This window comes from Tupaia chinensis, unplaced genomic scaffold (genome assembly GCF_000334495.1).
Source record: "Tupaia chinensis unplaced genomic scaffold, TupChi_1.0 Scaffold143780_1, whole genome shotgun sequence".
In the NCBI taxonomy this organism is placed as follows: domain Eukaryota; kingdom Metazoa; phylum Chordata; class Mammalia; order Scandentia; family Tupaiidae; genus Tupaia; species Tupaia belangeri.
In genome coordinates, this window is record NW_006203629.1 from 45,106 (window position 1) to 67,890 (window position 22,785).

General features: G+C 38.7%; 1 protein-coding gene across 1 annotated transcript in view; it reads left to right on the top strand.

Moving 5' to 3' along the window:
- Positions 1–962: 962 nt before the first annotated feature.
- ZC4H2 (zinc finger C4H2-type containing) overlaps positions 963–22,785 on the top strand; it is a gene marked incomplete in the record, with an annotated part of 83,037 nt that continues 61,214 nt past the window's right edge. Inside the window, 1 exon segment of the mRNA XM_014582749.2 lies at positions 963–1,137. Coding sequence (XP_014438235.1) covers positions 1,085–1,137 — 53 coding nt within the window.

Sequence of the window (22,785 nt, forward strand, 5' to 3'; positions counted from 1 at the left end):
TGCCTGGCGTGACTTTTGAGCCAGTATCTGGAACTCCAGCTATGGTGGACCATGTAGGAATACAGTGTCTTAACCTCTTCACCACCTGTTGGCCTTACAACCTACCTTGTTTTTCAATATATGTATTATATGTATTTCTCTTATCCACCTCTGTGGAATCCCATCTAAGAATCCAGATACCCTGAACTTGATACCCTTACCAGTCACTTAATTAAAATCCATGTACATCTCTGCTCAGGTTACACCTATTCTTATTTTATGACACCACACTGTACTGTAATTAATGGGTTATTTTTTAGTCTTCTGCTCTTCAAAGGCAAGGCTTGTTTTCACAATATTTACCTTGTCTCCCTCAGTGCTTCCCTCATTGACCTGCGAAGACTGCGCTCAGTTAACAGTTTACTGAATGGATGGGTAGCTGGAAAAATATATGGGGTTCCCCACTCCCCAGCCCCGCCTACCTCCTGTTTCTCCCAGCTTTTGTAGTCACTGCCTGCTCCCTTCTTTTTATTCTACAAAGCCATTTGAATGTCAAAGCTACTAGTCTCCAAGCAATAGCTAGAACTCCGGACATCTTACAGGCTAATTCTCCTGCAGGTTTTTTTCTGGCCCCAGGGAATGGAGTAATTAGTGGCTCCTATTAATCTTTGGAGGTAGATAAGGCTTAGGGCTTTTGGAGAGATGGAGGGTTGTGAACGAGTATGTCTCTCAACTCTCCAGTTGTCTTCGAGTTTTTTCTTTTTTTTTAATCTTCCATTTTTCTGCATATGAACAGGCAAATATCCCCATTCTCTGTATTCTTCACAACCTTTCATATAATTATCTATGACACATTGATTTAAAGTGCGACTGCAGGAAGAGAAACAGGCATGTCTCGCTTAGCCTTCTGGGAATTGTAGTCCCGCAGGCCTTCTGACTGCCTTCCTGGCCTCGAAGCAGCGGACTACAGCTCCCAAGCCTTCTTCAAACCCCTATCGCACAGGCTCAGAACCCCAACCCCGGAGGAGGTGGTTACATTGTGTCTATTGTATCCCTTGTCTGTTGTATTTGTACATTTCTCCCGACCTGAAATAGAGTGAGAAGCATGGCAGATGAGCAAGAAATCATGTGCAAACTGGAAAGCATTAAAGAGATCCGGTAAGTGGAACGTTACAACGTCTCCTCCCACCCTCTCTTGGAACTCCCAAAATCCCTAGCAGCGGGAGAGGGCTGAGTTACCTCTGGGATGTGTCTATTGTTAAGCTACTTGTGGAGGGGACCTGGAAAGGTTCTCATTTACCAGTGACTTCCAGATAATAAGAGGATGGGAGGGGGTTTGAGGAGAGTTAAAACTGAAACTAATGGAGAGAAAGACAGGGAGATCCATGGAAAGATCTACTTCTTGCCAGATGTGGTTAAGAAAGCGCAGATGCTTACACATGCTGTTGGCCTCAAGACATCATCTTCTTGGGGTGGGGTGTCCGCATTCATGGACATATTTTTTTTCTTATTTATTTATTTATTATTTACACATCATTTAGATTGCAAAGAGACTTTACCCAGCATGATATACACCTCAGTTCTTCCAGATGAGAATACTATACACATGGATGTATTTTTTAAAAAAGTACTTGTTGACTTTGTGTCTGGTTCTTTGCTCTTTTGAGAGCCCAGTTAATGTTAAAGCTGGTGGCAGCTGCTGCTCTGAGCTGCAGGGGTTAGTGTGCGGAGGAATCCCAGCCTGCAGGGGCTGGGAGGATGGTGCGTGTGCTGGTTTTCTTTTCAAACACACACCACTTTTCTTCCTTTCTATCTCTCTCTCTGATGGAGTCTGAGGACGTGGTGGCCCTGCTGAGATTGGGATCAGTACAGCTGCTGTGAGGAACTAGAGGTGAAGGCTGCTTGGCAAAGTGGAGTCTGAATCCCGGACCCCTCTGCCCCAGGAACAGCTTTGGCCTGGCTATGATGTTTCACTCACTCAGAGCACAGTAGCACTGGGCAGGCTGACTGCATAGGCCAAGACCTTCCTTCACCTCCCACTCTCTGCTTGAGTAACTGCTCTGGATCCTATTCTCTTTCTTAGGGTAGCCTGGGTCATGTTGTATCTCTGGAGTGTTTTCCAGAAACCTGAGGAAAATGAGTGGAGAGTATTAAGAATGTTTATTTCTCTTTAAGAAATAAGACTTTGACTTTGAAATTTAACCCTTGAAGTGCCTTGGTGAGACTTAAATGTGGTGGTGGTAATGGTGAAGCACCTTGGTCATCTTGGTTTCTTTTACCTCTGAAGCTGTTGCATGTCTCCTGCGGGAGAGGAAAAGGAAACAAACTGTCATTTATAGAGTCCCCTGTGTACCAAGCCCTTTTATCTAATTTGACTCATCTCAGCATGAGTTCTGTGAGCATCCTACTTCTCCTTTACAGCTGGGAAAATGTGGGTTCAGAAAATTTGAGTGACTTTCCCAGCGCTACCCAGCTTGAGAATGCCATATTTTGACAGAAACCCAGTCAATCTGCCTGCAGAGGCTTTTTTCCACTGTGTTCCACAGAAAGGCTGGGAAAGAGGGGTATGTTGCAATTTTTTACTACAAAAGCATCAGGAAATAGAGTAGGACACCTTGGTATAGGAGAGTATCAACTGTCATAATAACAATGCAGGTAATATTAGGCCTCTGGGGCCCTCTAGCCAAGTGGTTAAGGGAGTTAGATCCCACATGGTGGGCTGCAGGTTGAATCCTGCTCTTGCAGCTTGAAAAACACACATGGCACATATACATATGCACCCAAGATTTTGACAGTGTTGTAGGATTTTTGGGTTGCTAAATTCACACAAAGAATTAGAGGTACGAACAACAGGAAGGGATATTAAAAGTTAAGTTTATTGAGAGAGAAAGAATAACTCTCAGGCAAGGAGAGGGTCTAAGAGAGTAGTTTGCTTAAGATGAGCTGAGGTGAGGGATTTTTGCCTCAGCAAGGAGGGACTTGTTCATGCATTCCACTTGTGGCAGGGATCACATAATGCTGTCAGGGGCAATAATGTTGTCTTGGTCAAGAGGGGGGTTTGTTTGGGCTTGTTCTCATGAGGAGCTTTTCTCCTCAAAAGAACTAGTGGTGACTTAGTGAATTGTTGTCAAAGGGCTTTGCAGGATTTTCTGAGCCATGCAGGCCCTTCTCTCAGTTCTGAAATGTGCTGGGACAGGTGGAGTTCCTGGCTATAAAGACCCTTATCTCTGTTTTGAAATGTAGCAGGGCATGAAAGAAGCCTCTATTGTTTGCTCTACTAGCCCTAATTAACTACTTTGGGAATCACTGTGAGTGGTTCCCTGTGAGCAAGCAGTTCAGTGTGAGCTGAGCTGCTGCAGAGCTGTTGTGTCTCCATCTTACAGCTTAGATATTTTGTAATTCCATTTTGGGCCTATAGCCTAAGTATATTTTAGTGTTCCTGTGTCCTACCTTAACAGGACAGAAAAACTGAAGAAAGTGAAGGGATTCCTGTATGATAAGCAATAATGGGGGATGCTACCCTTCCCCTCTTAAGTACTCTCTCTCTGGGGGGAGGGGGGATTAGGCAAGCAAGTAGGGAGTCTGTATATCTACTTTTAGCAGACTTTAAATGAACTTCCACTCCATCCCCAGAGAACCAAGTAGGAGCAAGAATTTTCATCTCCAATGAAAATAAACCTTTTCCACTTGAAACCTCCTAAGGAGCCATAAGTTATACCCAGACTAGTGGTCACCAGAAATCACTACCCCAACCACCTGGAATGGGATCAGTAAAGGCTTAGATAGAGAGCTGAACTCCCTCCCCTATTTAGCAGTAACAAAGAATTCCTCCCCAACCTAGGTTTTAAGAACTGGACTTCTACTGCCCCCTTGCATCAAGGACAGTGTCAGAAGAGGCCTTCTAAAACAAAAGATTTCAATAATATCCAGAGTGTCCAACTTATAATCAAAACTCACTCACCATACCAAGATATTGACTTCAATGAGAAGATTAAAAAAATGAATCCCAATGTTGAGATGACACAGAAGTTAGAATTATTTGACTAGGATTTTAAAGCATCACTGAAAAAAATGCTTCAGGGAGCAATTGGATAACAATTGAAATAAGTGCTATAAGAGAAAAACCCCAGCAAATACGTACAAATTCATACATATATATATATATAAAGAACCATATGGAATTTTTAGAACTGAAAAGTACACTGACAAAAATACTAAAAATTCATTTAATAAGCTCAAAAGCAAGGTGAACACAGAGGAAAAAAGTCAGACTGTTTAAGCATAATATTGGGTCATCAGAAAAGTCATGATGTATTTTTTCATGTTCTTCTATGCAAAAATATGTCATGATTTATCTGATGACCCAATAGTAATCACCATGAGGTGATAGCAAAAACTTAATGTTTATGCTAACAGATTACCCGAATGAGAGAAGAGTGCAGAGCCATATAGTACAGAAAGAAATAATGACAAAAAAGTTCCTAGATAGGTAAAAATACATAAATATCCAGATTCCAGAAGACAAATAAACACAAACAGGATCAACACAAAGAAATTCACTCTAAGACACATTGTAGTCAACCTTCCAAAAATGAAAGAAAAATGATACTGAAAGTACCCAAAGAAAAGTAATATCAAGACCAGCAGATGGCGTGATGGCTACGTTGCTGGACTCTCATGTAGTCGACCACAGTTTGAGTCCTGGACCTGATGGCTTAAAGTCATGCTGGGCACATGTGTGTGTGTGTGCCCAGGATCCCAAGAGGAGAATGGAGGAGAAGGGATTGTGGCATTGCCATCCCCCCTGGGGGGTGATTTCTCACTTTCTGTCTCTCTGTCTCTCTCTGTCTTTCTGGCGAGTGTATGCACCTATAGCAAAAACCTCTCCCCCCCCCAAAAAAAAAGAAAAAAAGAAAAATAATAGCATGCTTATATCTACTATGGAAAAAATTGGGATGACAGATTTCTCATCAGAAACTGACAGGACCCTAGCAGGAAGTGGCACAACATTTTTTTTTTTTTTGGAGAGGTTTTCACTATAGGGCACGTGCACTCACCAGACAGACAGAGAGAAACAGAGAGACAGAAAGCGAGAAATCACCCCCCAGGGGTGATGGTCACGCCGCAATCCCTTCTCCTCTATTCTCCTCTCGGGATCTTGGGCATGCACGCACACGCGCCTGGTGTGAGTTTTAAGCCACCGGGTCCGGGACGCGAACTGCGGTTGACTACATGGGAATCCAGCGACATAGCCATTATGCTAACTGCTGGTTCCCTCATTTTTCTAGTGCTGAAGGAAAAGAACTATCAACCCAGAATTCTATGTCCAGTGATAACATCTTTAAGGATTGAGGAGTTAATCAAGATTTTCTTAGATAAAAGTAAAGCTAAGGGAAAATTACCAGGACATTTCCCCTAAAAGAAGGACAAAAGTTTTAAAAATAGAAATGAAACTATAAAGAAAGGAACCTTGGAACATCATGAACATAGAACGCAGTAAACAAAAACATGGGTAAATACAGTAGGCTTTTCTTTTCCTCATAGTGTTCCTTATCTGTGTTTGATAACTGAAGCACAGTGTACAACATTTGTAATGTGATATCAATGTATGTAGAGGAAATATTTAAGGCATTTATTTTTTAAACAGAGGAATGTAAAGTGATCTAAAAAGGAGGAAAGGTTTTTATACTTTATTCAAGTTGGTAAAATGGTATCAGAAGACCATGATAAATTATGTATTTATAATGTAGTACTTAGAGCAAACACTAAAAAAGCTATATAAAGAGATACACTCAAAAACATTGTAAAATAAATCAGAATGGAATTTCAAAAACTATTCAAGTCACAATAAGTCAGGACATAGAAAACAGAGAAACTAAAAATAAAACCACCAAGAACAACAAAACAAAAAGGAAGACTTAGCCTTAACATATCAATAATTATGTTATATATAAATGGTCTAAATACACCAGTTCAAAGAGTGATTGGCAGAGTGGGTTTAACAACATGACCCAACTATATTGTCAAGAAACTCATTTCAAATATGCTATTTGCAGCATTTAATACAAATATTAATCAAAAGAAAACAGGAGTCTTAGTATCAATATCAAAGAAAGTAGACTTCAGAGCAAAGAAAATTCTCAGAGAAATAGAGGACCATTGCATAATGATGAAAGATCAATCCACTAAAAGTCATAATTCAAAATGTGTTAGGGACCTAAATTACGCTTCCTTTGATAATTTTACAATAATATACAAAAGTTAAACCACTTGGTTTAAGAATTGAAATGCAAAAAGTACTACAAATAAATACTTGTTCACATATGAACAGGTAAACATGTATGGGAGGTAGAGAGGATGAAGGAACAAAGGAAGAGATCAGAAGGAACTGGAGGACAGAAGTAATGATTTTTGAGTACTTACTTATTTAAAAGTTCTTGCTCACATAATCTTTAATCTTCCCAATGGAAATCTATGGTAAGAATTATTATCCCCATTTTACAGATAAAGACACTGAGGCTCAGAGAAGTTAGGCAGTTTATTCATGTTACATAGCTAGGAAAGACACAGTAAGTCCTCCTAGTCATCTGGCACTTGGTATTTCAGTGTCGTAATTGCCCTTCCAATTGCTGATAACTTGATTAACAATTACTTTCAGTTTTTCTATGCTCTACTCTTATATCTCTTAATTTACGAGCAGAGCAGCCTATTTCTCTTAGAAGATGAATGTTCTCTAAAGTGGCAATAATGATGGCATTACAAACAAATGACCTAGTGAAGCAAGTTAACGGCCTTAAACACACAGATAGAGCCTCAGAAATACACACATATATCTCTAGTGCTCAAACACATCAATGGAAGAATTTGTAGTGGGAAGTCTCAGAAATGGATTCTCGCACCACAGACCAGTCCCTTCTTTATTTCAACCACATTGTGGTCTAGACCTCACAATCTTAAATACCACTGTTCTCTTTTCCTTATGTATTACTTGACGTTTTCAGTTGTGGTGAAGAAGCATGTGGTTATGTTGAAAAGAAGAGACAAGAATGGAACGAAAGGGAGACAGAAATATGGGAAAGGGAGGAGAGCAGTAATAAGACAGAGGAAACTGAGTGCAGCTGCCATTACATGAGCTAGAACATTTCACCAGCTCCCAAAGTTCATACCAATATTTCTTTAACATACAAATTCCATCCATAAATGCACATAACACACACCCATTTCCTGATGCACACATATCCTTACACAGCAAGTTGTTATCATTTATTTTAAAAAAGAGAAAGAAGTTCATTCTGGAATTAGATGTTGTGGTTTAGGTACATTCTCTTAAGACTGCTCTGGGTCCTTTCTTTTTCCCTTTCTTCATATTCTCCTAGGTAAACTTATATACTCCTATGACTTTAAATATTATTTTGCAAATCTCCAATCTCCAACCCACACCTCCCTTCCAAGCTTCAGTACCATACATTTCACAGCCTACGGGACTTGTCCACCTGAATGTTCCACAGATAGAGTTCAGCTTGGCCAGCTCTTCAGTCTTCATCTCTCGCCATTGCAATCAAACTCCTCCACCTGAACTTGAGGTTTGATACCATTATTTTCTGTAAGCTACATCAGATTAAAGACTGAAAGTTGGTGTTGACCATCTTTTATCTTTTATGAATCACCTCCAACCACAGAGGAAATGTTATTGCTTCTACCTTCAACATTTTGTTCAAATCCCTGCCTTACTCGTCATCTGCACATCCAATGCCCCACTTGAGGCTCTCATCTTCACTGGCCTGTATACCAAAATGTCATATCCATTTCCACCTGGAGAATTACTTCTCTGTCTTCAGTTTCCCCCTTATCTTCAATGCTCTCTACATTTCTCTGAGAACTATCTTTCTAAAATATGGGTAGTTTTATGCTGCTCCTAAAAATCCTTCACTGACTGCCCATTGCTTATAGCAGTGTTTTTCAAAATATAGGCCACAAGCCATCATTAGCATGTAAAATGAATTTAGTGAGTTGTTAGTAGCATTTATTATTTTTTTAAATAAGAAGAAAATTATTAACAGACATTGTATATTAAGTAGTATGTATACTTCGAGGAAGGTTTTGTTTCAGTTTTATATCTATGGATGTGTAATTCATACACAGGTCATGACATGCAATTCATTTCTCACTTAGGTCATTTCTTACTAGGTGTATGTTGAGTACACATTTGCTTATCATTGCTGCCATGGCATTCATGCCCCTATACCCCACAGTCTGGTCCAGACCCACCATTCTAACCTTATCTGCTACTACACCTTTTTATTCATCTTACACTTTAGGCATATAGCAGTTACTATTTCATGTATTTCCATTCCTGTAGAACTTTGCCGGTATAGATCCCTCATTCTCAAAAGCTCTTTTCTCATTTTGAGATTGTATCCTACTTATTTTTCTGGGCCATACATACAGCTAGACTATTCTGTGCAGGACCATCACATAGGATGAATTAGACCTGTATGGAAAGACCTTCTAATAAAGATCAATAGCTATGATCTCTCCCTGGAGCTCCAGATTTACATATCCTAATGCCAACTTAAGTAACCCCTTTGCATATATCACTGGTATGTTGAGCAGGCCACAGCAAAATTCTCAGCTTCAATCCCAATCATAACCATTTTTCCTTCCCCATTATAATAAATGCCCCCACCATCTCAATATCCAGAATTATTCTTATTCCTCTTTGTGACCCCCTACATCCAAATAATTAGCACAGTGGTTATCAAAATGACCATGAATCAGTTTCCACCAAGAGGACTATTGAACCATAGGTTGCTTGGCCCTGTACCATCAGTAGATCTGGGCTGGGAACCTAGGCAATGCTGTTGCTTCTGGTCCAGGGGAGAACCACTTGGAGAACCACTGCATTAGTGAGGCCTGGTGGATTTATACAATATAATTCAGACCTGTCTACTTTTCAACATCCTATCAACCTAACAACAAATGCCAGCACCTTCCCATTCATCTCCACTAGCCAGTGTCTTTTCACTTGATCACCCTATCCTCAATTCCTAGTTGCCCTATCCTGTTTTTTGAGTGGACATTGGGGCTGAGTCACCTCTGAAACTGGGTGAAAAATGAACATGCCAAATTTATCAAAGGAACAACTACCCTAGAAACTCTTCTTGGCACCCTTCCTCCTTGATGTCAGCCAGCAGTAAGTCATTGGACAGAAGGTAGCCAGATAAATATTTTCTTGTTGATCCAGGACTCTTTCTGGAGAGGCTGTGTTCGAGAAGTCTGTTATGGTCTGAATGTGCCCCAAAATTCACATGTTGAAGATGGTGACTTGTTGCTGTATATTTGATCTTAATCAATTGTTTTATCTTCACTCTCCTGCAGGAAGCATCAAATTGCTGGAAAAATGGTGCTTGATGCTTGATTATTATTATTTTTGTCTGTCTGATTGATGGAAGTTGTTAAGAGAGGAAGCTAGTATGTGTGTGCCTCTAAGCAGTGGCTGGGTTGATGCTGTTTGTAGATTTGAGTAAGGATGGACCTTTGGCAATATGAGGTCTTTTATGATTCTGGACAAATTCTGTGATTGTCTTTTTAGATCTTGAAGAATGTCTCTGGTAATTTGATTGGAATTGCATTAAATATGGAGATTAATTTGGGTAGAATTGCCATTTTGATTATATTAATTCTTCCAATTCAGGAACATGGAATGTCCTTCCACTTTTTTGTGTCCTTTTCAAAATTTTTTTTAGCTTTCTATAGTTTTTCTTATAGAGGTCTTTGACTTTGATTTGATTTATTCCTATGTATCTTATACTTTCTGTGGCTATGGTAAGTGGAATTACTTTTACTTCTATCTCAGTCTTCTTACTGCTTGTATATAGAAATTCTATAGATGTTCGTAGGTTGATTTTGTATCCTGCAATTTTACTTATTCATTACTTTCAGGAATTTTTTCATGGATACCATTGGGTCTTCTATTTATACACTCATGCCATCTGCAAATAAAGATAATTTCACCACTTCTTTTCCTATTTGAATGCCTTTTATTTTATTCTCTTTTCTCATTGCATTGGGGGCAGACTTACAGTAATACATTGAAAAGGAGTGGAGAAAGTGGGTATTTTTGTCTTGTAACAGTTTTAGTGGCGAAGGTTTTAGCTTTTCCCTTTTCAGACTTATGTTAGCTGTGGGTTTTTCATAGATAGCTTTTATTGTGTTAAAGAATGACCCTCCTATGCTGATTTTGCTGAAAGTCTTGATCATGGAGGTATATGTACCTTATTGAATGCTTTTTATGCATCAATTGATATGATCATATAGTTTTTATCTTTCTTCTGTTAATATGGTATATTACATTTACAGTTTTATGTATGTCAAACCCTCTTTGCATCCCTGAAATAAAGCCTACCTGGTCTTGGTGTATAATTTTTTTTATATGTTGTTGGATATGATTTGCTAGTATCTTGTTGAGAATATTTGCATATATATTCATCAGAGATATTGGTCTATAGTTTTCCTTCCTTGTCTTCCCCTTGTTTGTTTTAATAATTAGGGTGATGGAGGCTTCATAGAATGAATTTGGGATTTTTACATCCTTTTGGATCTTTAGAAATAAACGAGTAGAATAGGAGTTAACTCTTCTTTAAACGTTTCGTAGAAATCAGAGGTGAAGTCATCAGGATCAAGGCTTTTCTTTGCTGGGAGGTCATTTAATACTGATTCAATCTCCTGGATTGTTATGGGCCTATTCAGACTTTATATCCTCCTGACTCAATCTTGGTAGATTATTTGTTCCAGAAATTTGTCTATCTCATCCAGTTTTGCTTGTTTGTTGGTGTACAGTTGCTCATAGTATCCTCTAATGATATTTTGTATTTCTATTATGTCTGTTGTTATATTACCTGCTTCATTGCAAATTTGATTTATTGGGTTCCTTTCTTTTTTCTTAATTAGTCTAGCTAGTATTGTGTTGATTTTATCTTTTCAAAGAACTAGCTTTTGCTTTAGTCTATTTTCTATTTCATTTATTTCTGCTCAAATTTTTATCATTTCTTTTCTACTGGCAGTTTTGGATTTTTGTTGTTGCTTTTCCAAGTCTCTGAGCCTGATGTTAGGTTGTCCACTTGCCAACTTTCCATCTTTTTCTTATGTACAATAATTGCTATAAACTTCCCTTATATGGCATTTGTTTCTGTGACTCTTTTGATTTCAATCTTTTTCTTTTCTTTCTTTTTTTTTTTGGAGAGGTTTTCGCTATAGGGCCTGTGCACTCACCAGACAGACAGAGAGAGACTGAGAGACAGAAAGCGAGAAATCACCCCCCAGGGGAGGATGGCCATGCCACAATCCCTTCTCCTCCATTCTCCTCTCGGGATCTTGGGTACGCACGCACATGTACCTGGCGTGAGTTTTAAGCCACCGGGTCCGGGACGTGAACCGCGGTCAACTACATGGGAGTCCAGCGACATAGCCATTACACTAACTGCTGGTTTGATTTCAATCTTGATTTCTTCAGTAATTGTGAAATCATCTAGAAGTAGGTTATTCAGTTTCCATGTATCTGTGTATTTTTAAGAGTTTTTCCTAAAATTCATATGAAATTTAATTCCATCATGGTAGGAGAAGATGCTAGATATAGTTTCTTTGTCTTTGAATCTGTATAGGCTTGGTATATGCCCTATCATGTGGTCAGTCTTCTAAAAGATTCCATGTGGGGGTGAAAAAAATATTTTATTGTTTTTGGGTAGAAGGTTCAAGCGATGTCTGTTGAGTCCTTTTGATTTATGGTATCATTTAGATTGTGTATATCTTTGCTTATTTTTTGTCTAGATGATCTTTTCAAAGATGTTGGGTGTTGAGATCTCCAACAATTAGTGTGTTGCAGACTGACTTTTCTTTTAGATCTAATAATCTTTCCTTCATATATTTGGTCCTCCTGATTTGGGTTCATAGATATTTATAAGTGTTATATCTTCTTGATGAATTTGCACTTTTATTTCTATATAATGTCGCTCTTTGTCTCTTCTTACAGATTCTTTTAAAGTCTATTGTGTCTGAAATTAGTATCATGACTCCAGCTCTTTTTTGGTTCCCATTTGCATGGAATGCCTTTTTCCAGCCCTTCACTTTTAGTCTACTTATGTCTTTATCTATAAGATGCTTTTCTTGTTGGCAACAGATAGAGGGTTTCTGCTTTTTAGTCATTCAGCCAAGCTGTGTCTCTTGATTGGAGAACTTAATCCATTAACATTTAATGTTATTATAAATATTACTGTGCCTGTCCCTACTATTAAGTTGGTCATTTTCTTGGTTGTTTATTATTCTCTTATTTCTCTCTGTTTCTTTTTTGGTTTTCCTGGTACAGCACTCCATTCAGAATTTCTTAAAGTCTAGGTCTGGTGTTGTCAAATTCTTTCAGGTTTTGTTTGTCTGTGAAGATTTTTATCTATTTTGTCCCATATGGAGAATAATCTTGCTGGGTATAATATTCTTGGTTGAGATTGTTTCTCTCTTAACATTGTCAGTATATCTTCCCATTCTTTCCTTGCTTGCATCGTTTGCAGTGAGAAGCCCAGTATTAGCCTGATGGGATAACCTTTGTAAGTCATTTGACGTTTCTCTCTTGTCAATTTTAGTATCTTGTCTTTATCTTTGGTTTTCGTCAGTCTGGCTATGATATGTCATGGAGACAATCTTCTTGGGTTGACTCTATTTATGGTCCTTTGTATTTCTTGGGTATGGATGTTCGAGTTGAGAGTTTTCCAGGATTTCATGTAATAGATTTTTAGTGCCCTTATTAGTTTCTTCCCTTTGCAGGATACCAGTTATTTGGATGTTTGGACATTTAATGCAATCTAGTATTTCTTGTATATTAGCCTTATTTTTTTTTGTTGTTATTTTCTCTATCTTTTTGTGTTTTTTTTTTTTTTCAGAGATTAGAGTTTTGTCTTCTTCATCTGAGATACCATCTTTAGCATGGTCTAATCTGTTTTAAATACTTTCATGAGAAGTTTTGATTTCCTACAGTGTTCATTTCTTTCAAATCATGGAAGGATTTCCTCATGTCCTGGATTTCATTCTCTCTTTTCTGTTCCATCACATAGAGTTTTTTTTTTTTTTGGAGAGATTTTCACTGTAGGGCATGTGCGCTCGCCAGACAGACAGAGAGACACATAGAGACAGAAAGCGAGAAATCACCCCCCAGGGGGGATGATCACGCCGCAATCCCTTCTCCTCCATTCTCCTCTCGGGATCTTGGGCACGCACGCACACGCGCCCGGCGTGAGTTTTAAGCCACCGGGTCCGGGACACGAACCGCGGTCGACTACGTGGGAGTCCAGCGACATAGCCATTACGCTAACTGCTGGTTCCCCATCTCATAGAGTTTTGTCACCATGAATGTTTTGAATTCTTTCTTGGACATTTCAGTAACTTCTGTTTTCTCAAGAGATGGAGGAGAGTTATTATGTTGTTGTTGTTGTTTTCTTTTTTTTGTTGGAGATGTGTTTCCTGTGTTTTTTTTTTTTTTTTTTTCATTTCTGAGGTTTTCTGTGACTTTTAGCCATTTGGTGATGTATTCACTTTTTGATATCTGCCTGGAGAATGTTTCTGCAACTGGGAATTGGTTTTCTTCCCTTTCACTGTGAATTGCTTTTGTGCCAAAGTTTCCCTTCTTCTATGGTTAGCAATGTGATCCCCACGAGAGAATTTTTCTATTCAGGTTTCTGAAGAACAGTTTCTCCTTTTTTTGCTGGTGGTTCAGTGCTGAGCAAGGATCCCTCAGAGCCTTAGGATGCTTTCTGTCTGGGGAGGCGATGACTCTCAGTTTGGGGCTGATGTTCAGCCCTGCTTCAGGCTCCCTGACTAGACAGGAGGCTGCAGATGGAGGTGGGCCCTGCTTGAGATCTGAGCACTGCTCTGCCTTTCTGGCCAAGAGGGGGACTCTGAGGTTGGGGCTGTTGTTCAGCACTCCCTCAGTTTCCATGCCGGGGATGCAGATGGAGGTGGACTCTGCTTGAGAGCAGAGAGCTGCCCTGGCCTTTCTGGGTGAGGTAGGTGCTCTGAGGTTGGGGCTGATGTTCAGCCATGCCTCAGGTTCTCTGACAGGGCAGGTGGCTGCAGATGAATATGGGTTCTGCTTGAGCAGGATATTGGATTTTATCAAATGCTTTTTCCGCTTTGATTGATGTGATCATATGGTTTTATCATTCTTGCTCTTAGTATGGTGTATTACATTTATATTTTTGTGTATGTCTCACCATACTTGTATCCCTGGAATAAAACTTACCTGGTTGTGGTGTATAATCTTTTTACTGCATTGTTGGACATAATTTGCTAGTATCCTTTTTTTAATTAATTAATTAATTTTTACATTTTTCCACAATAACTTTACATATCAAAAAATTTTTTGCTCATACTCCATAGTTCTTGACAGTTAATAAAAACTTACAAAATTTCAAAATACTGAATTTTAATGATAATGTTCAAAATATTTTTTTTAATTTTGTATAATTTTGTTTGTGACTCTATAACAACAGAAACAGTATGGTTTTAAATATTTTTGAAAAAATATTAACATGTCAACAACTCAAATTGTTGAAAAGCAAATGCTTGGCACACTAGTCACACATAAACCTTCTCAATTCAACCCTGACTACCAAGTAATCTGTGATAAACCATCTGCTAGCAAAGATCAGTCTCTTTTTCTTCCTTTAAAGTCTTTCTTGAGATAATTCTCTAGTGTGGTTGCTCTTTTGCAATCTCTACTGATTACAATGCTGGGCTGGAAAAGTCCAGCTATTTTATGTTATAAATTCTTTCATATATCTTCTCTAATCCTCCCTGCCAGGCAGAACTATTTATGTGCCAGGCTATCTTTCTAAGAGCTTCTGTTGGCTTACTTGAGATCCACCTTAGTTCCATAGTTTTCTGATTGATCTTCAGATATGACATTCCAGTCAAAGCCCTGTCCAATAATGAGTGTTTCCAATTTCTGATTCAATGAAACAAGCATTATTGAACTCATGCAAATAACTCTTCTGACACAAAATAAGAATACTCCCAAATATTTCCAATTCAAGAGAGGTCAGGAAGGAAGAAAAGTTTATGTTCCCATCTAAATAAACAAGCAAGAAAATTATTTTAACAAATTGCTGAACCTATCAAACAACTCAAAAGACAGTAAAATGTTTAAATTGGGAAAACAAACCAAATTTTAAAACATCACTAATGTTTTACTCAAAAGTCATAAAATTCTATTTCACCAGTTGAGTCTTATATGCAAACTCTCTTCTGTTGAATATACAGTGTTGCTGTGGTCCAATCTTTCCATTTAATCTTGGAAATGAGCACTCAATGTTATTATTGATGTTTATCATCCCTAGCATTAAGTTGGTCATTTTCTTGGTTGCCTTTTGTTCTCTTATTTCTGTATGTGCCTTTCATTTTCCTGGTCAAGCACTCCTTTCAGAACTTCTTGAAGAGTGGATCTGCTACTGGCAAATTCTTTCAGGTCGTGTTTATTTGAGAATATTTTTATTCTTTCATTCCATATGAAAGATAATCTTGCAGGGTATAGTATCCCTGGTTGAAATTGTTTTTCACTTAACACTTTGAATGTTAAGAAAAGAATTCTTTTCTTGCTCTCATTGTTTCTGATGAGCGATTTGAGGTCAGCATGATGGGATAACCTTTATAAGTAACCTGACATTTTTCTCTTGCCAATTTAGTATCTCGTTGAGAATTTTTGCATCTGTATTCATCAGAGATAATCATCTGTAGATTTTTTTTTGTTGTTGTTATGTCCTTGTCTCTTTGGAGGATCAGGATAATGGTGACTTCATGGAATGAATTTGGCAGAGTGTTCCTCCCTTTGGATCTTTAGAAATAGAGGAGAATTTATGTTAGCTCTTCTTTTTAAGTTTTTTAGAATTCAGAAGTGAAGCCATCAGGACCTAGGCTTTTCTTCCTTGGGAGGTTATGTATCACTGATTCAATCTCACTGCTTTTTATTGGTTTACTTAAGCCTTGTGTTTCTTCCTGATTTAATCTTGGTAAATTATATGTGTCTAGAAATTTGTCCACTTCTATGTTTTCTTGTTTGTTGACGTATAATCACTCATAGTATTGTCTCATGATCTTTTGTATTTCTGTTATTTCTGTTGTAATTTTGCCTGTTTCATCATTGATTTGTTTTATCTGGCTCCTTTCTGTTCTTCTTGATTAATCTAGCTAATGATGTGCAAATTTTGTTTGTTTTCTCAAAAAACTAGTTTTTTATTTCATTTGTTTTCTGTACAGTTTGTTTACTCTCTATTCAATTTATTTCTACTTTAATATTTTTTCTCCTATTATATATTTATTTGTTGTTATTTTTCCATTTCCCTAAGATGTGTCTATCTGCCACCTTTCTGTATTTTTTTTCCTTGTTGGCATTAATTGCTAAGAACTTCCCTCTTCTGACCACTTTTTTCTGTGTCTCATAGATTATGAAAACGTGTGCTCATTGTTATTGATTTCAATGAATCTTTTGATTTCAGTCTTAATTTCTTCAGTGGTTGCAACATCATTCAGAAGTAGGTTGTTGTGTTTCAATGTGTTTGTGTGTTTTCAAGGGTTCGTTCTACAGTTTATCCCCATTGTGGTCAGAGAAGATACTGGATATAGTTTCTATACCTTTGAATATCTCAAGTTTTGTTTTGTGCCTTACCATTTGGTTGATAATCAAAAATATTTTATGGGGGGGGGGATGAAAAATGTATATTTTGTTGTTGAGTGAGAAGTTCTACAGATGGCTGTGAAGTCCATTTGATTTATGGTGTCATTTAGATCCTATATCTGTTTGCTTATTTTTTGTCTTGATGATCTACCCAGAAGAGATTATTGTGATTATTGTGTTACAGTCTGTCTTTCCCGTTAGATAAAGCAGTCTTTCTTTCATGTGTTTGGGTGCTCCAGTGTTAGGTGAATAGATATTTATATGTGCTATATCTTCTTGGTGAATTAGTCCTTTTACTAATTTTTTTTTGGAGAGGTTTTTGCTATAGGGCATGTGCACTTGCCAGAAAGACAGAGAGAGAGACAGAGAGACAGAAAGTGAGAAATCACCCCCCTGGGGGGGAATGGACATGCTGCATCCCTTCTCCTCCATTCTCCTCTTGGGATCTTGGGCACACACGCACATGCACCCAGCATGAATTTAAGCCACTGGGTCTGGGACTCAAACCACGGTCGACTACATGGGAGTCCCAGTGACATAGCCATTACGCTAACTGCTCATCTCTATTTTTTGAGGGAGGTACTTTTAGTATTACGTTGTGTCTTTCTTTGTCTCTTCTTACAGTTCTTGTCTTAAAGTCTATTTTTTCTGATATTGGTTTCACAGCTCCAGACTTTTGATTTCTGTTTTCCTGAGATATCTTTTTCCAGTCCTTCACTTTCAATCTATCTATGTCTTTATCCATGAGGTTTGTTTCTTGCAAAGGCCATATACAATGCTCCTGTGTTTTTTGTTTGTTTGTTTTAGAGAAATTTTTGCTATAGGGTACTTGTGCTCACTGGAGACACAAAGACAGAAAGACAGTAAATGAGAATTGTGCACACTTCCTGGGGGTATAGCCACACTGCAATCCGTTCTCCATTCTCCTCTTGGAATTTTGGACACATATGCACATGTACCATGTTTGATTTTCAAGCCTCTGGGTTTGGGACTTGAACCATAGTCAGCCATGTGCAAGTCCAATGCCTTAATCACCATGCCAAATACTGGCCCTGAGGGCTCCCGTTATTTAGTACATTTACCTGGGTGTGTCTTTTAAGTGGAGAATTTAATCCACTAACATTTAGTGTTATTATAGATAGTTGCCGACTTATCCCTGTCATTTTTTAAGCCATTTTCTTGATTATTTTGTGTTCTTTCATTTCCGTTTTATTCTCTTTCATTTTCTTGGTAGAATACTCTGTTCAGTAATTCTTGAAGAGGTGGTCTAATATTAGTAAATTCTTCAGTTTTTGTTTATCAGAGGATGATTTTATTTTTTTCTTTCCATTTGAAGGATAGTCTTGCTGGGTATATAGTATTCTTGGCTGAAATTGTCTCTTTTTTGTGTGTTTTAAATACACTGCCCATTCCTTCCTTGCTTGAAGTTTTTCAGTCAAGAGGTCTGATGTTAGCCTAATGGGATAAACTTCGTAAGTAAATTGACATTTCTCTCTTGCCACATTTAGAATATTTTCTTCATCTTTGATTTTGACCAGTCTGGCTATAACATGCTAGTGAGAAGATCTTCTTATGTTGATTCTATTTGGTGTCCTTGGTATTTCCTATGTCTGAAAGTTTGAATGTTTTTCTAGATTTGGAAATTTTTCTGCAAGTATTCCATGGATTAGGTTTTCTATGCTCTTATCAGATCCTTCACTTTCAAGAATACCAATTATTCAGATTGTCATGTGCCTAATGGTATCTAGTATTTCCTGTATATTTTCCTAATTTCCGTTTTTTGTTTATTTGTTTTATTTTTTCTTGGGGGAGGACTTTTTCTTTTAGATCAGAAATCCTATTTTCTGCATGGTCTAATGTGCAATTAATACTGTTGAGGGAGATTTTGAGTTCTTCTATAATATTTTCATTTCTAGAAGTTCTGTTTGATTCTTTATTATGATTTCTTTCTTTCTTTTTTTTTTTAGAGGTTTTTGCTATAGGGTGCGTGCGCTCGTCAGACAGACAGGGACAGAGAGAAAGAAACAACAGAGAGACAGAAAGCAAGCAATCACTCCCCAGGGGGGATGGCCATGCCGTAGTCCCTTCTCTTCAATTCTCCTCTCGGGACCTTGGGCACGGACGCACACGCGCCTGGCATGAGTTTTAAGCCACCAGGTCCAGAACGCGAACCTCATCGACTACATGGGAGTCCAGCGACATAGCCATTATGCTAACTGCTGGTCCCTATTATGATTTCTATCTCGTTATGGAGTTCCTTCATCAAGTCATGGAATGATTCTCTTATCTCCTGGAGATGGTTGCCTGTTTTCTCTTACATGTCATTAAGTTTAATTACAATAAATAGACCAAATTCTTTTTCTAGCATCTTGTTGATTTCTTCTGTTATTTTAGTTGTTGTTGCTGTTGTTGTTGTTTGTTTGTTTGTTTTCATAGTTGGAAACTATTTTATTCCCTTTGGGGGACATGGTTCCTGTTTCTCTCATAATTGAGGCTTTTCTGTGATACTTAGTTATTTTGTGAAGCATTCACTTCTTCCTATTATTTGGAGTACGTTTCTGTATCTTTGTTCTCCAGTGCTTATCTTTGTTGTGAATTATTTCTTTGCCAATTTCTCTCTTCTACTGTATTTTGCAGTGTGGTATCCACAGCAGAAATCTTTGGGTCAGATTTATGAGGATGAGGTTCTCTCTCTTTTTTTTTTTTTTTAAACTAGTGGGTTCGGTGGAGGGAGAACATTACTCCAGAGCCTCACAGTGTTCAGATACTCAACTCATATATACCTAAAGTTCCCTAGTCCATGTATGAGTGGAAGCTCAAGAGCAAATTGAAAAAAAAATTTTTTTGTCCTGTGTACAGAGTGGTGCCTGAACCAAGTCAGACATGCATTTCCTGACCCTAGAATGGTCAAGGACCTTCTGGTGGACAATGGCTGCTAAAAAGACCAGCCATCTCTCTATTCCTATTGGAGGGGAAAGATAGTGGAATTTGCACAGGAATGGAGAACTCTGCCTGCCTTCTAACTCTGAAACTACATGGTCAGGTTGGAGGTGCTCAGTTGAATCAGTCCTGCTTCCTGGACCCTAAACTGGCAAGGGGGCTGTAGATGGACAATGGCTGCTTAAAAGCCCTGCTATCTCTCTTTTCCTTCCAACTCTGAAACTGAAGGATCAGGTTGTAGGGGCTATGGCTGAATCAGCCCTTCCTTTTAGACTCTAGACTGGACAGAGTCCTTCAGGTAGATAATGGCTACTTAAAAGGCTTGTTATCTCTCTGTTCCTATGTGAGAGTATAAGGGAAAGTTAGCACAAGAAAGGGAAACCCCACCTATCTTCTAACTCCGATACTGCAGGATTAGGTTGGGGGTGCTGAGGCTGACTCAGTCCTGCCTCCTGGATCCTATACTGAGCAGTGTGCTGCTACAAGCAGACAGTGGCTGCTTGAAAGAAACCCTAGACTGAGCAGGGGGCAAAAGGTAGAAAATGGTTGCTTTAAAGGCCTGTTATCCCTCTGTTCCTGTATGGAGGGAAGGATGGGGAAATTCAGCACAAGAAAGAGAAATCCCACCTACCTTCTAACCTTGAAATTGCATAATCAGGTTGGAGGTGCTGAGGAAGAACCAGGCTTGCCTTCTGCACCCTAGACTGGGCAGGAGGCTTCAGGTGGACAAGGGCTGCTTAAAAGGCCTGCTCTCCTTCTGTTCCTATGTAGAGCAGGGAAGGATAGTGGAGGGATAGTGGAAAGTTAGCAGAAGAAAGAGAAATGCTGCCTACCTTTTAATTTTGAAACTGCAGGATCAGGTTAGAGGTGCTCAGCTGAATCAGCCCTGCCTCCCAGACACTGGACTGGGCAGAGGGTTTCTGGTAGATAATGGCTGTTTAAAAAGCATATTATTCCTCTGTTCCTTCTAACTCTGAGGTTGCAGGATCAGGTTAGAGGTGCTGGGGCTCAATCCATCCTGCCTCAAAGACCTTAGACAGGGAAGTGTGCTTCAGGTGTACACTAGGTACTTAAAAGGCCTGCCATCTCTCTTTTTGTTGAGAGGTTTTTGCAATAGGGTGCGTGCACTCACCAGAAATACAGAGAGAGAGAGAGAGAGACAGAAAGCGAGAAATCACCCCCTGGGGAGATGGCCATGCCCCAATCCCTTCTCCTCCATTCTCCTCTCAGGATCTTGGGTATTCATGCACACACGCCCGGTGTGAGTTTAAACCACCAGGTTTGGAACTCAAACCGTGGTTGACTACATGGGAGTCCAGCGACATAGCCATTACGCCCACTGCTGGTCCCCTGCCATCTCTCGTTGTGAGGGAAATGATAGGAGAAACTAAGCAGAAAAGTGGAAAACTCTGCCTATCTTCTAACCCTGAAACTGCAGGATCAAATTGGAGGTGCTGGGGCAGAATCAGTTCTGCTTCCTGGACCCCAGACTGGGCACAGCCTTCATTTGAACTATGGTTGCTTTAAAGGCCTGCTTTCTCTCTGTTCTTTCTACTTTTGGAATTGTAGGATTAGGTTGGAGGTGCTAGGGCTGAATCAGCAGTCTCCTATACCCTAGAGTGGGCTGGTAGCTTCAGGTGGACACTGGTTGCTTAAAAGGCCTAAGATCCTTTTGTTCTTATGTGAGGAAAAGGATAGGGGAGAGTGAGCACAAGAAAGAAAACCCCCACCTACATTTTAACTCTGAAACTATAGGATCAAGTTGGATGTGCTGGGGCAGAATCAGCCCTGTCTTCCAGACCGTAGCCTGGCAGGATACTTCAAGTGGACAAAAACAGCTGAAAAGGCTGCTATCCCTTTATTTATTTTAACTCTGAAATGCAGGATCAGGTTGAATGTGCTGGGGCAGAATCAGCCCTGGTTTCCAGATACCAGACTGGTCGTGGGGCTTCAGGTAAACAATGGCTGCTTAAAACATCTGCTCTCTCTATTCCTATGTAGAGGAAGGGATAGGGGAAATATATAACAAGGAAGGGAATCTCCCCAATGTTCTAACTCTGAAACTGCAGGATCAGGTTGGAGGTCCTGTACCTGAATCAGCTATGCTTCCAGAATCCTAGACAGGGTAGGGAGCTGCAGATGAATGATGACTATTTAAAATCTCTACTATCCCTCTGTTTCTTCAACTCTGAAACTGCAGGATCAGGTTGAAAGTTCTGGGGATGGACTCTAGACTGTGTAGGGTGTTCAGGTGGACAGTTGCTGCTTAAGAGTCCTATTATCCCGGTTCCTTCTCACTCTCAAACTGCTGAATCAGGTTGGAGGTGTTGGGGCCTACACTGGACAGAGCTTTTCGGGTTCACAATGGTTGCTTATGTTTTCATTCTCTTTACAGTATCTTTTGAATTAGAGAAAATTTTAATGTTGATAAAGAAGTCCAACTCATCACTTACTTTTTTGTGAGACTTTTTGTATTGTGTAAAATATTTTTTTTCTTAAGCTATAGTGACAAAGACTTTTTTTTATGATTTCCAGAATTTTTATTTTTAGGCTTCAAACTGAAATGTTTGAAAAATTTTCACTTTGTTTTTATATTTGGTACAAGGTATGGTTTGAAGTTTTCTTTTTTTTCCCTTATGGTTGTCTAGTTGTTTTAGGACCATTTGTTGAAAAGACTGTCCTTTCTCAACTGCATTGACTTTTTTCCTTTACCAAAAAACAGTTGTGTGTATTTGGGGGATTTATTTTTATACTCTGTATCTATTCCATTGATCTATTTGTTTGTGTTCATGCCAATACTTTGCTATATTCATTATTACACCTTTGTATCAATTCCTAAAATTAAGTATTATATGTTTTCCTACTTTATTATTCTTTTGAGTTTATTTTGACTGTCTTAGGACTTTTGAATTTCTATAAGAATTTCTAGTTACATTTAACTTTCTACAAAAAAAAAACCCTAGGATTTTAATAGGATTACATTAACTATATAATTTAAATTTTTTTGTGTGTTTAGACAGTGTGAAATGATAATCTCTTTCTGTTCCAGGGTCCAATCCAATATACCACATTTCTTTTTTTTTAAGAATTATTTTATTTAACTTTATCCATTTATTTATTTATTTTTAAATTTGACTAGAGAAGGGGAGAGA